At 40.5% G+C, this 11,776-nt stretch overlaps 1 protein-coding gene across 1 annotated transcript in view; it reads right to left on the bottom strand.

Moving 5' to 3' along the window:
* The window catches only part of sema6cb (semaphorin 6Cb), a 188,795-nt gene that overhangs the window by 76,139 nt on the left and 100,880 nt on the right, over positions 1-11,776 (bottom strand). The window contains exons 5-6 of the mRNA XM_079640911.1: positions 6,046-6,160; positions 3,274-3,382 (exon numbers count right to left, since the gene is read on the bottom strand). Coding sequence (XP_079497037.1) covers positions 3,274-3,382; positions 6,046-6,160 — 224 coding nt within the window. The remainder of the gene's footprint in view (positions 1-3,273; positions 3,383-6,045; positions 6,161-11,776) is intronic.

The raw sequence follows: 11,776 nt of genomic DNA, 5'->3' as shown, positions 1-11,776 counted from the left end.
TGGACCAAAAGTCCCTGAAAAACAATTTGTCCCACAGGCGCCTTGTTCTGTTGTTTCTCAGAGCTGCTTTTCCATTTCATTGGAAAGCTTTCCATCCAGCGGTCTAATCAGAAAATACTTCGGAAAGCAGAATGCAATCTAACAGACGGGAACACCTGATGGAGGAACGACATGCATCTCAATCGGGTGGGCTTTAAACCAAACTTTTCTTGATTTCTACCGAATGCAATATGTTTAATAATTAACAAATCCAGTGAAATGCCCAAACCCACTAATGCATTAGTTATTCCCCTTTAGATTTCTGACTTCCCTTTTGTTTACGTCACTTGGCCGAAAGCCATATGCCTCTTTCTGCAGATTTATGTGTTTGGAAAAAGGTCTTAAATAAACATTTTGATTTCTCACAAAGGCTCATTAATGTCCTGAAACAGCTGCGCTCTGTAGTTTTCAGTAAACATTATTCAAGCAGTTGAAAACGGTGCCTTTGCCTGGGACTATTTTCAGCGGCGGATTGATACACAAGAAAGGGTTTTACATCAGAGGTGCACTGGATGTGGGGTCGACTCAATCTTAACTACAACCAGTTTAACAGATGTACAATTAGTTAGTGGGATCTATTGATCGTTGGTTTGGGTCTTCAAGAGGTTTGGAAAAAAAATTAAATATGGAGGGATGCCCTGCAGTACATGGTGCTGCACATATTTTGTATGTTTGATACTTTTTGGGGGAAACACAAGACAATCTGTCCAAATATTACTATCAATAAGCTCAGTCAGGAGGTTGATATGTCCCTTCATAGTGTTTGATACCTAATAATACTGTTCCTACTGTACATACTGTATTTAGAATACTTCTAATATACACATCACTGCACTTTACTGCACTTTACTGCTTTTCTAACACTTCTGGTTTGATGCTAACTGCATTTCGTTGTGCCGGTACTTTTACTGAATGACATTAAAGACTGAGGACTAGTCATCATTTCCTGAGCCGTATATAAAACTCCTTTTGTCTCCGATTGGAGAGCCAGCGCCTCCAGGATGCGAAGAACATCTCCGGCGTGACTTTGTGAAGGTTTGACACGATTCAGCTGAGTCAGCATTATGGAAATGGGCCCCGCCTCGTCTACGCTCCATTTGGTTTACTAATAATTACTTATGTTATGGCCACCGAAGCCCAGGGAGATCAGCGAAGAGAGGAGAATGTGATGAGGGTAAAAGATGAAGAGACGGTTTGAAATGAGTGAACGAATGGACTTGAGATGAATAAGAAGAAGGCACACCTATTCTACGAGTCATTTAGGGGAGTAAAAAGCATTATATTGGTCTTCAGTGATTTCCCACTCTGTTCCTGCTGTCACGCTGGAGGTGGCAGAGGCTTGAGTAAACGGCGAAAAAAGACTTTGTCTACAAACATTCCATCCCCAAACTCTCATTTAACGTAACGGAGAAAATATGAACTGTTCCCATTTCTCGGTGCCACAGATTTACACCCAGGTCAATACTTCAGATCTCCCTCACATGGGGAGGGGGTCTGATCAGAATGCATATCCGTGTGGAGCACTCATCTAAATACGAGGAAACAACAGTCCGCGGCCTCGGAGGGCTTTTATTTCAGTGCAATCGTGTTTGACAAATGAGATTCAGATGGGAAGGAGCGTGGCACTGCAGAAGCCACGAGAGCCCCGCTGCACTTGTATTGGATATACGTCTCAAGAGAGATTGCTTGATACTTCAACGGAAAGGCAGACAAGGGGAGAAAGGGAAATAATGACATACAAACATTACAAGAGATTTCCCGTGAAAACACACGGGGGTTCCGAAAAACAAGTCTCAGGATCTCTGCCTTATATCAGACCTTACCTTTGAACAGGTAAAGGTGTTTACATATCACATAATATCAGTTTTAGCAAAACCCCACATTCAGTTTTGTGAAATATGTTTGCTTACATCGTCAAATATCAACTAAATGACCACAGAATCCTAAAACCTATTTTAACATTATTTACATTAAAAAAATCCAGGAAATCTTGGTAATTATTTTTAATCTTTTCTGGTTACTCATTTAGAGATTATTGGTATTGATTCTGAATGTTGCTGAAACGTTGTACTTAGAGTAAGATCTCTTCCTGGTTGTGAGTTTGTAAGATTGAGAAAATGAACAGAAAGCAAATGAACAGAAAGCAAATGAACAGAAAGCAAATGAACAGAAAGCAAATGAACAGAAAGCAAATGAACAGAAAGCAAATGAACAGAAAGCAAATGTAAAAAATAACATTCAGTTCCTGTTATTTTAGCATCAAATTGTATCAATGTCTAAAGGTTAACAGAACCCTGACTACACGTTGACAAATACCAGTATGTGATAATCAATCAAGGTACGTTCCTTTAATCTTAACTAAAGTTTAATTAAAAAATAAGAGGATATTTGTGTAAATGAGGTGTATTGACCATAATGCCAAAAGTAAAAGAGTACATGTGGTAATGAGTTGGAATGAAGTTAGCTTTAAATGCGATACCATCATTATAGTGATCTTTTATACCACATGCTAAATATGCTAAATGCTAAACAGCAAAAGTCCTCTGCAGCTCATCCAGAATGCAGCGGCTCGTCTGGTCCTCAACCTTCCTAAAGTCTCCAACACCACGCCGCTCCTCCGCTCCCTTCACTGGCTTCCAGTAACTGCTAGAATCCACTTCAAGACTCTGGTGCTTGCGTACCATGCTGCGAATGGATCTGGCCCTTCCTACATCCAGGACATGGTTAAACCGTACACCCCAGAACGTGCACTCAGCTCTGCATCAGCCAATCAGCTCGCTGCACCCGCACTGCGAGGGGGACCCAAGTTCCCATCAGCAAAAACACGTGGGTTTGCTATCCTGGCTCCAAAATGGTGGAATGAGCTCCCCATTGACATCAGGACAGCAGATAGCTTACACATCTTCCGGCGCAGACTGAAAACTCATCTCTTTAGACTCCACTTCGAGCGATAGAATGACTAACAAAGCACTTATATACTAATAAAGGGCTGGCTTATCTAAAGCCAGTTGAGTAGCACTTGAAATGTTTGTCTCTATGAAACCTGATGTACTTATATGATTCTGTTTTCTTCAAGTTTGAATGCACTTATTGTAAATCGCTTTGGATTAAAGTGCCAGCTAAATGCAATGTAATGTAAAAAGTTGCACAGTTGACGGACAGACAACACAAAATTCATTACAGCGATACGGATTCAAACGCATATCAAGCCAGACGCCATGCTGGATATCAAACATAGAAACAGAGGTGACTACATTTTGTCAGGTTGTGTGCAGACGCTCCTACCTGCTGTGGGATTATCTGCTCAGAGGAAGACGCGAGGTTGATGGCAAACACATGGTCCCTGGAAGAGAGTAAGGACAGCGTTATTGGGGCGTCTCCACACGCTTCTCGTCAGTGTTGAATGCAGAGCTCCATAAGATCCAACCATTTCACCAAAACAATGCTTCAAAGGCACGGATCGAAGCTGGGTTAACACACTATCTTACTGGCTTTTCAATTCATGAAAACTTTCCACAACACTCAAAAAACTTTCCCAACTATCGACCGAATGCATGACTTTGTGAAGCGAGGCGCGCACTCTGTGTATGCAGCTGTGGAAAATATGAAGTCCATTTCAGTACATTAAGGATAAACATTTGGTAGATGGGGCTCTTGGCAGTGAGAGCTCTGCAGTTTGAGAGGGAGCCAATAACTGAAGCTCAATTTATTTTGCACATTGGAGTTTAGGCGGAGGGGGAGCAACCTGTACTTGTTAGATAAGTAACGTACGACATCTTGATTAAGAGGAGAGCAGTGGGCAATTAAGATGAGATGCACTAGAAAGACTTGTTGCAACAACTGCAAACAGGAAGTGTTTGTGTGCAGGTCCGTCTGGCATATTTACATAGTTAATTAAGTTTAGGTGCATTCAAGTCCAGCGCTAACAGCAGGAACATTAGCATTTAGATTCATGAATAACTCTGTAAACGTGCATTCTTACGTTATTTACTGTTGACATTATTTCTTTTGTTTACCAGCTGTCTGCTTTACTGTTTTTTGATTGCCTCTCTGCTTATGACGTTGCACATTTTGTACATTTCTCTCCCTCACATGCCTTTCAATTCACCATTTGCCTGTTGCCTAGCTCTCACTGGAAATGAGACCTGAATTGACTTCAAGCTTAATTGACTTTTACGGTGAAATTAAGGGGAAAAAAACTAAATCTATTCTATCAAACCCATGATAAGATCAAATGGATACTTCAGGGTCAGTAGCCTAAACATTTCCTATGTGTCATGAACAAAACAAGGAAAAGTGGTCAGAAAAAGATTTGTTATGCCTCCTTTATCAAAGCTTTTTTGTAGCAGACAGTCCTTTTATCTTTGATTAGTCTTTGCATTTTCTTTCTTGTATCAACACTGTTATTGTTAGAGACTACGAAGGCGTAGAGTACACCTTGCGTTTCTTTTTTTCCGTTTGTTTAGTTTTTACCTTCAATAATATCTTGCTTTTTTCAAAGAACGTCCTCGTGTCCTACTTGTGAAATCCTAATGTGCTTACAAACACTGGAGCCCTTATACACTATGTACTAGTGTTGATACGATACCAACATTTTGGTTTCGATACCGAGTCAAGAATTGCGATTCCGATTATTTTTCGATACTTTTCTTAAAAAAAGGGAAAGTCTTATATGTAATTATTGTGCTTTATTTCACACCAGAACCAGAACGCAAACTTTTAAACAATGAGAACAATAAATTAAAGAAATGACTAGAATTTGTATTAAATGCAATTAAGCATCATCTATAAACAACTTTTTTGTTTTTCGCTTCTGGCGTCTTTTTTGTCAACAAGCCGAGGCGCAGCGGCAGTTGCACTCCCACTTGCAGCCATGCTTCTCGTTTTCTCACATGCTCTGGCAGCTAGCGCGTGCACGAGAGAGGGGAGGGGCTTAGAGCGTGCTTGAGAGGGGCGGGACTGCAGGCACGGCTGCAGTGCAGGGAGTGGAAGCAGAGCGCTGAACACACACGACTCTTATTAAAACGGCGCTTTCTCACCGGAGTATTTTCCCCCGTCATTCTTAAAGTACCGATACTAATGAAACGGAGGAACCGTAACGTTTTTAACGGCAGGGTATCGCGTTACCTTTCAAGTATTGGTACGCTGTGCAACACTACTATGTACCCATTTGTGTAAAATAATGCCTTTATGAGTTATCCCTTTGTAAAGCGAACATGTTATGTGGGCAGCTGAAGAAATGGGCTGCTCCTGGAATTATTTTCTCCAACATTTTAGCCTCAGTAAACAACATAAACAAAGCAGCCTCAGATTTTTCAAGAGCCCATTTGCCCGTTGCCTAGCTCTCACTGGAAATGAGACCTGCATTGACTTCAAGCTTAATGGACTTTTACAATGAAATTGAGGTGAAGCAAACAACTAAATCCATTATAACCCATAATAAGATCAAATGGATACTTCAGGGTCACTGTAGCCTACAAATTGCCTATGTGTCATAAACAAATGTGCTTTAAAAAAGGAAAATATATGAACGTAACTATATATTTTCCTATTTTATCAAAGCGGTTTGTAGCAGACAGTCCCTTTAACTTGTCCTCGATTACTCTTTGAATGTTATTTCTCTTATTTCCATCAACACTGTTATTGTCCGATACTTAGAAGGTGTAAAGTACACTTTTTGTTTTTCTTTTTTTGTGTTTGTTTTTACGTTGGATAATATCTAAAAATGTCTGCATGTTCTCGTGTTAAATCCACCATCTTACCATAAAATGTGCTTGACAAATACAAAGATTTGACCCATTTGTGTAAAATAATACCAGTATGGGTCATCCTTTTGTAAAGCGAACATGTTATGAGGGCACCTGGAGTATTGGCCTGCTCCTGGAATTCTTTTCTCCAACACTTTAGCCTCAGTAAACAACATAAACAAAGCAGCATCAGATCTTCTTCAGATGTAATGTAATGTAATCTTCGGTTGTGATAAACATGTGAGAGAGGAGGACTGACCGGGCAGCGATATAGAGCATCCGGTTGATCCTCAGCATCCTCTGGAAGTCTAGGCCCAGGCGCACGGTGTCGTTGTCCGACATCAGGCCCTGGAAGCTGGGGAAGAGGTAGGAGGCTGAGGGGGGGGAGGACATGGAGGGAGAAAAGGGAAACAGTTTAATAATCAGGGTTCATACACTTTTTCACCAATGACTTTCAATGACTTCTCCAATGACCTTTACCTAATTCTCCATGACCAAAACATTTGATCTTTCTCAGCGGTACCACTGAAACATTTTTATTTTAACTTGGTAAGCTGGAAAATAAGGTCTGCATATTTAACTTGTTGTGTCTAAAAAGAATCTAATAGAAGGCTTACTAGCTTCTACAGGCTAAAGCCACTGGAGACTAGACTAGACTATAATCTCTCACCAGCAAAACACCTCGTCGGTTAAATGCCATTTTACGTTTCATTACTAAACGATACAGTATTTATTATCATTATAGTATTGCTATTTCGGCGATTAGATAAAATATAAATTATTTAACGCAACTTTGATTACATTTCCATGACTTTTCCAAAACTTTGGGAAAAAAATTGCTTTCCATAACTTTCCCAGGGCCTGGAATTTGCATTTTGAATTTCCATGACTTTTCCAGGTTTTGAATGACCGTAAAAACCCTGAATAATAATAAACGTTATTTATATAGCACCTTTTAAAAAAAAAAAAAGTGCTCCACAGAGTATGACAGAAAAGGACGATAACAAATGAGGGACATCATTAAAAACAAGGTATATCACTGAACCATAAAACATGAACAGTAATAATACAAAAAAATGACAATTGCCCCAAATTATAAGCCAAATCAAAAAGATAGGTTTTTAATTTACTTAATTGAGGTTGCTGTTCTATTCTCAGATCAAACGGGTTTGGGTCAAAACAGTTTTCTTGGTGTCTAAGCTCCTCAGCAAAGGTTCGGCTACAAGTAAGGTGTTACAGTATGTCCCGTTGAGGTCTTAGTAAACATTTCCTTTTTAAAAGCGGAAAAAAAGGGTTGTAAAATCAAGTAATTATGTTATTTTTTAAGCTGTTTCACAAATAGCTCTGTTAGTTTGTTTCCACAAGAAATCAAACGCTGAAGAAAAATATATAACCTTTACAGTTTGACTGACAATAAACCAAGGTTTCAAGATGGGATACTGTACCAAAAACCCACAGCCTGCACTGTATGCTAATGTGCTCTTGTGTAGGTGGATGAGTAGAGGAGAAAATAGCATCCAAAGTTGCAAATTAGCTGGTGGTGTCAAAGAAGTCAGTCTGATTTAAATAAACGACTCCAGGAAAGCATCTCTTAACGGACATGTCTGGGGGCTGTGCCAAAAAGAGGACAAGGAAACAAAATCATCTGGATGTTTGTCTGATGAAATCTTATTTAAAAAGCACTCGTGTATCTCCGAGGTGATTAGAGTCAACCTTGGTGTTGTCGGGAATGCAATTTAAATCCTTTTACCTGAGCAAACAGCCCGGGAAGACCTCTACAAATACAGAAAACTCAGGTCTATAGAAATCAGGTGCATTCACACAGAAGTGGTGAGTTAAGATGTGGTGCGGAGAGAAGGGGAGCTACAGTGATGCTAACTCATGTAGCTTGATTTGCCCTTCATCCTGCCGTGCATTTGAATGTAATCTTGTATTTTTATATTCCAGCAGATTAACGTACTGGAGGGATTTAGACAATGGGAAATGGAGTCCAGCGGTTAAATAATGACAGCCAGTCCGTAGATAGACATGCCTTGCAAATGTTTGATAAAAAAAGGATGCTCCAGGCAGAAATAAAAAAAGCCGAGTACTGGCACAAGGCTGTCTTTCACGTCGGACTTCCCCTGCTGTTTCCTTTCTATTTTTTCTTCTATACTCCACAGTATTAAATGCCCTTCAGCTTTCTTTCTGACCGTGCTGAATTAGCAAACCCTGATAGAAATACACCACAATTGGTCTCTCTACAGGGAGCCGTGTGTCCCCCCCCCTGCTCTCACATTGACTGCTTAAAGATTGAAAGGCCTAATGTCTGAGTGAGCGTGGACCCCGCTGTCTGTCTGCTGAAGAGACTCTGCCTTCCTCCCTCTGGCAAATGAGGATTTCTCTAATTACTCTGCAGCACTTTCACTTCCTTTAAGGGCTCTGGGGTCAGCTGGAGCATTGCTCAGGGCAACACGCAGGAGCAAAGGCTGGTGATGGTCCCAAGGGTTACCTCACATTACTGCCTCTGGAAAAACATGCCAGCCAAAGGCTGAATCAAATCTAAAGTGTATGTCCTTAAAGAATCCTCTCCTGCTGATGTTCAGGTGTATATCAGTACGTAGTGTCTCTACTTTAAAGAGTCCTCTCCTGCTGATGTTCAGGTGTATATCAGTATGTAGTTTCTCTACTTTAAAGAGTCCTCTCCTGCTGATGTTCAGGTGTATATCAGTATGTAGTGTCTCTACTTTAAAGAGTCCTCTCCTGCTGATGTTCAGGTGTATATCAGTATGTAGTGTCTCTACTTTAAAGAGTCCTCTCCTGCTGATGTTCAGGTGTATGTCAGTATGTAGTGTCTCTACTGGGACATGTCTCCATGCTTTAATGTTCAAAAAGCTCTTTATTGTTCTCATACTGCCTGTGCTGCAGCACCTCTTTTCACCCTCTGTCTAAAACCAGGGCCCAGTCTGCTCTGATTGGTTAGCTGGCCGGCTCTGTTGTGATTGGTCAACCGCTTAGAGATGTCCCGCCCTTTAGCCTGTCAGGTACAATGCGTCGGAGCATTAGCCAATAGAAGCTTGAGTGTTACATAGTGATGTCATTATCATACAGAAGAAGACAAAGGAGTCCAATGGAGTGGATTTGTTGGGAAATGTTAGCTTTTGCAGACCATTTACATGCACACAAACCTAAATATCACACTACAGGAAAAGAAAACCCCCAAAGAGCAGAATAGGGCCTCTTTATTCAGACCACCATTGCCACTGCATCATTAATAAGCAACTATTTTGATAGTTATTCCGTCATTTCAGGAAAAATGACCCAAGAGTCATTTGTATCTGATTAAAGTGAACTGAAAGTATTTTAAAAACATTTGTTAGGTCATCTGAAGGATAAGGAGACTGTGAAGGGCCATTTGTAATAAGATTAAGCACTAATGAAAATAAATAGTTGCTGCACTTAATAAAATGTCATCCAGGAATTTGGTGGCCAATGTGCAAATACATATTTTGTGAAAAGAACAGTCAACGTCTAGTGTTAATCTTGCAATAGCTGGTTTTTATCAGCTTGCAATACTCTCTAAATGGTTTTATAAAAAAGCTGTATGAGGGTTTAAATGTCATCATATCTCCCAGACAATAATGTAGCCTCTTTGTGAATATGTGTTAAAGTATACAGCAATATAGTAATTTACATAAAAAGACGAATTAAATACACTCTGTAAATGGTAAAGTCAAACCGTACACCCTCTTTATAGATCCATTGTGCCTTAGCTCCAAAACAAATGGGATTAATTCACCATTCAAAAGAGATTAGTTATTTTTCAATGATCACAGAGTAGATGAGGTGAGCCATCGTGTTAGTGGAAAGTCTAAATGTTGTATTATAGTGTAAATCAAAATTTCATGGTAAGTGAAATTGTCCGATTCTGTCCTTAGTTGCGACAAAAAACGTATAATATACTTTATAACTTTGCCCTCCACATCACAGTTTGACATTTATCGTCAGGACATGGTTTATGGAGCCTATGCATTCGGCTGAGAATGACATTCTGGGGAATAAAGCGAATACTAGAAAATGTGTTTTTCTCATATGTCCCTGAAATGTCTGACCTTGAGTGTACTGTCTTGTATCCGTTAGGGCTGCACGATATTGGAAACAACTGACATTGCGAAATGAAAACATACAGGAATTGAAGAAAAGACAGTTTTTTTTCCCGCAAACCATCGTTTCTTGAACTTTAATACAATTGGTATTTTTTTAACTATATTTAACCGGATGAAAGATTTTAGTCACGGACGTCTGGATCTTAAGCTATCAGAGCAACAAGCTGAGCTAGCTCGGTTAGCAGCGCCAAACTGCCCTGGAGAAACACATGAAACTACTTTATTCAGTGCAAGCAGCAAAATAATTGTAACATGACGTGTTTGAGTTAATTTGCCTACTTAATATCGCAAGTCCTAAAAAAAGAAAGAAAGAAAAAGAAACATTTAAAACCATTTTTTTAAATTTTTTAAATTTTTTTTAAATTGCACGTCCATGCGATGTGAATATCGCGATTATCGTCACGACACGATATATGGTGCAGCCCTAGTACCCGTGTAGTTTATCACGAAACATGCAAAATTCATCTCCTGACGGGGGGGGGGGGGGGAGGGGAAGTTAGGACTGCTACAAACATGGTAGAATGTGCAGTTTGTGGATTTAAACCGGGGGTACTTTCCTCTATCTACCACAAACAAACCAATAGACATTACGTTTCTCAACCACCAACGTGAGTTCGGCCACTGCCAGTTACAAGCTAGCAAACAACATAAACAAATAAAAGATGCTAACCAAACACAACATTACATTTGTCTGCTAGTCACCCGTTTTGTTTCCAACTCTTGAGTCAAGCATGTGTGGCTGTATCCCTAAGATCTTTCTTCTAATGGAGAAAATATTCCAGAATCCCAACTCTTTGATTTGGAGCTTCAAGATCACAAGCATTCCCACATGAGGTACAATTCCTCAAAGAAGGAGAACAAGTTGATGTGATTGCAGTCTTTTTTCGGAGATAAGTGAAACCTTTTTTTATTGTTGGGAACGATTTAAAGACAGCACGAATCATAGCGGAGTGTTCTGACTTCAAAACGTGCCTGGAGGCAGACTTTAATATAAGATCCAACATGGCAGCAGCTTCTTTCTCCAACAACTCCTGCATAATTATCTATATTCCTTGCCTCCAACAGCCTCAGCAGTCACAGAAAAGACAAGCTGCTGAGTCATCTGTCCACTTCCAGGAAGAAGTATGATATTATAGACTTCGTCCCCGTGAAGTACCACCATTCATAATGGACGTCTGGCGGAGATGTGCGGGACCTCGTGCCCCGCTGTCACCTGCTGGAACCAGAGGTGATAAATTGCTCTCATTACACCTGGGATGGAGTTCCACATATAGCACTATTAGCGCAGCTATTCCTGCTAATGGTTGCGTTACTCTCTTCCAGATAGATCAATTACAGCGTGTGGGCCATGGTCTCGGCCACCTCTTAAATCAATTATGGGCCATTACATTTAGAGCCGGGACCTTAACGTGGACCTCCCCAGTGATTGGGTGCCAGGGTCCGATGAAGCGGTTTCTTCAGAGTCACAGACGTCCAAGAAGCTCCTCAGTCAAACTCTTATCTCTGCGGCTGCTGAACTCTCTGCAGCTAGAAGGGCTGAGCAATACTTCGTCATCAGCCTTTATCAGGTGGTTGAAGTCCCCTAGGTGTATTGGGGTTAGGTCCCCACACGCGGGTTTTGTGAGATTGTGCCCGTAAACTAACCTTAGGTAGGAGGCAGAGTTTCCGTAAGCCAGTAATTACCGGACGTTGACCGGTAAAATATGCTGAAGACTGGAAAATCTAAATCTCTCCGGTCAAAATAATTTCCCCTTAGCACAATACCGCATCAGTTGCGCCACTTACTGTATGTGACAGACAAGAAGAGTCAATTCTAATGTCTAACACGTAATGTGGAGAAAGAGA

Source organism: Notothenia rossii (assembly GCF_949606895.1).
Source record: "Notothenia rossii genome assembly, chromosome: 7".
Lineage (NCBI taxonomy): Eukaryota > Metazoa > Chordata > Actinopteri > Perciformes > Nototheniidae > Notothenia > Notothenia rossii.
The sequence above is the reverse complement of the archived record's forward strand: the minus strand, read 5'-3'. Positions and strand labels throughout refer to the sequence as shown.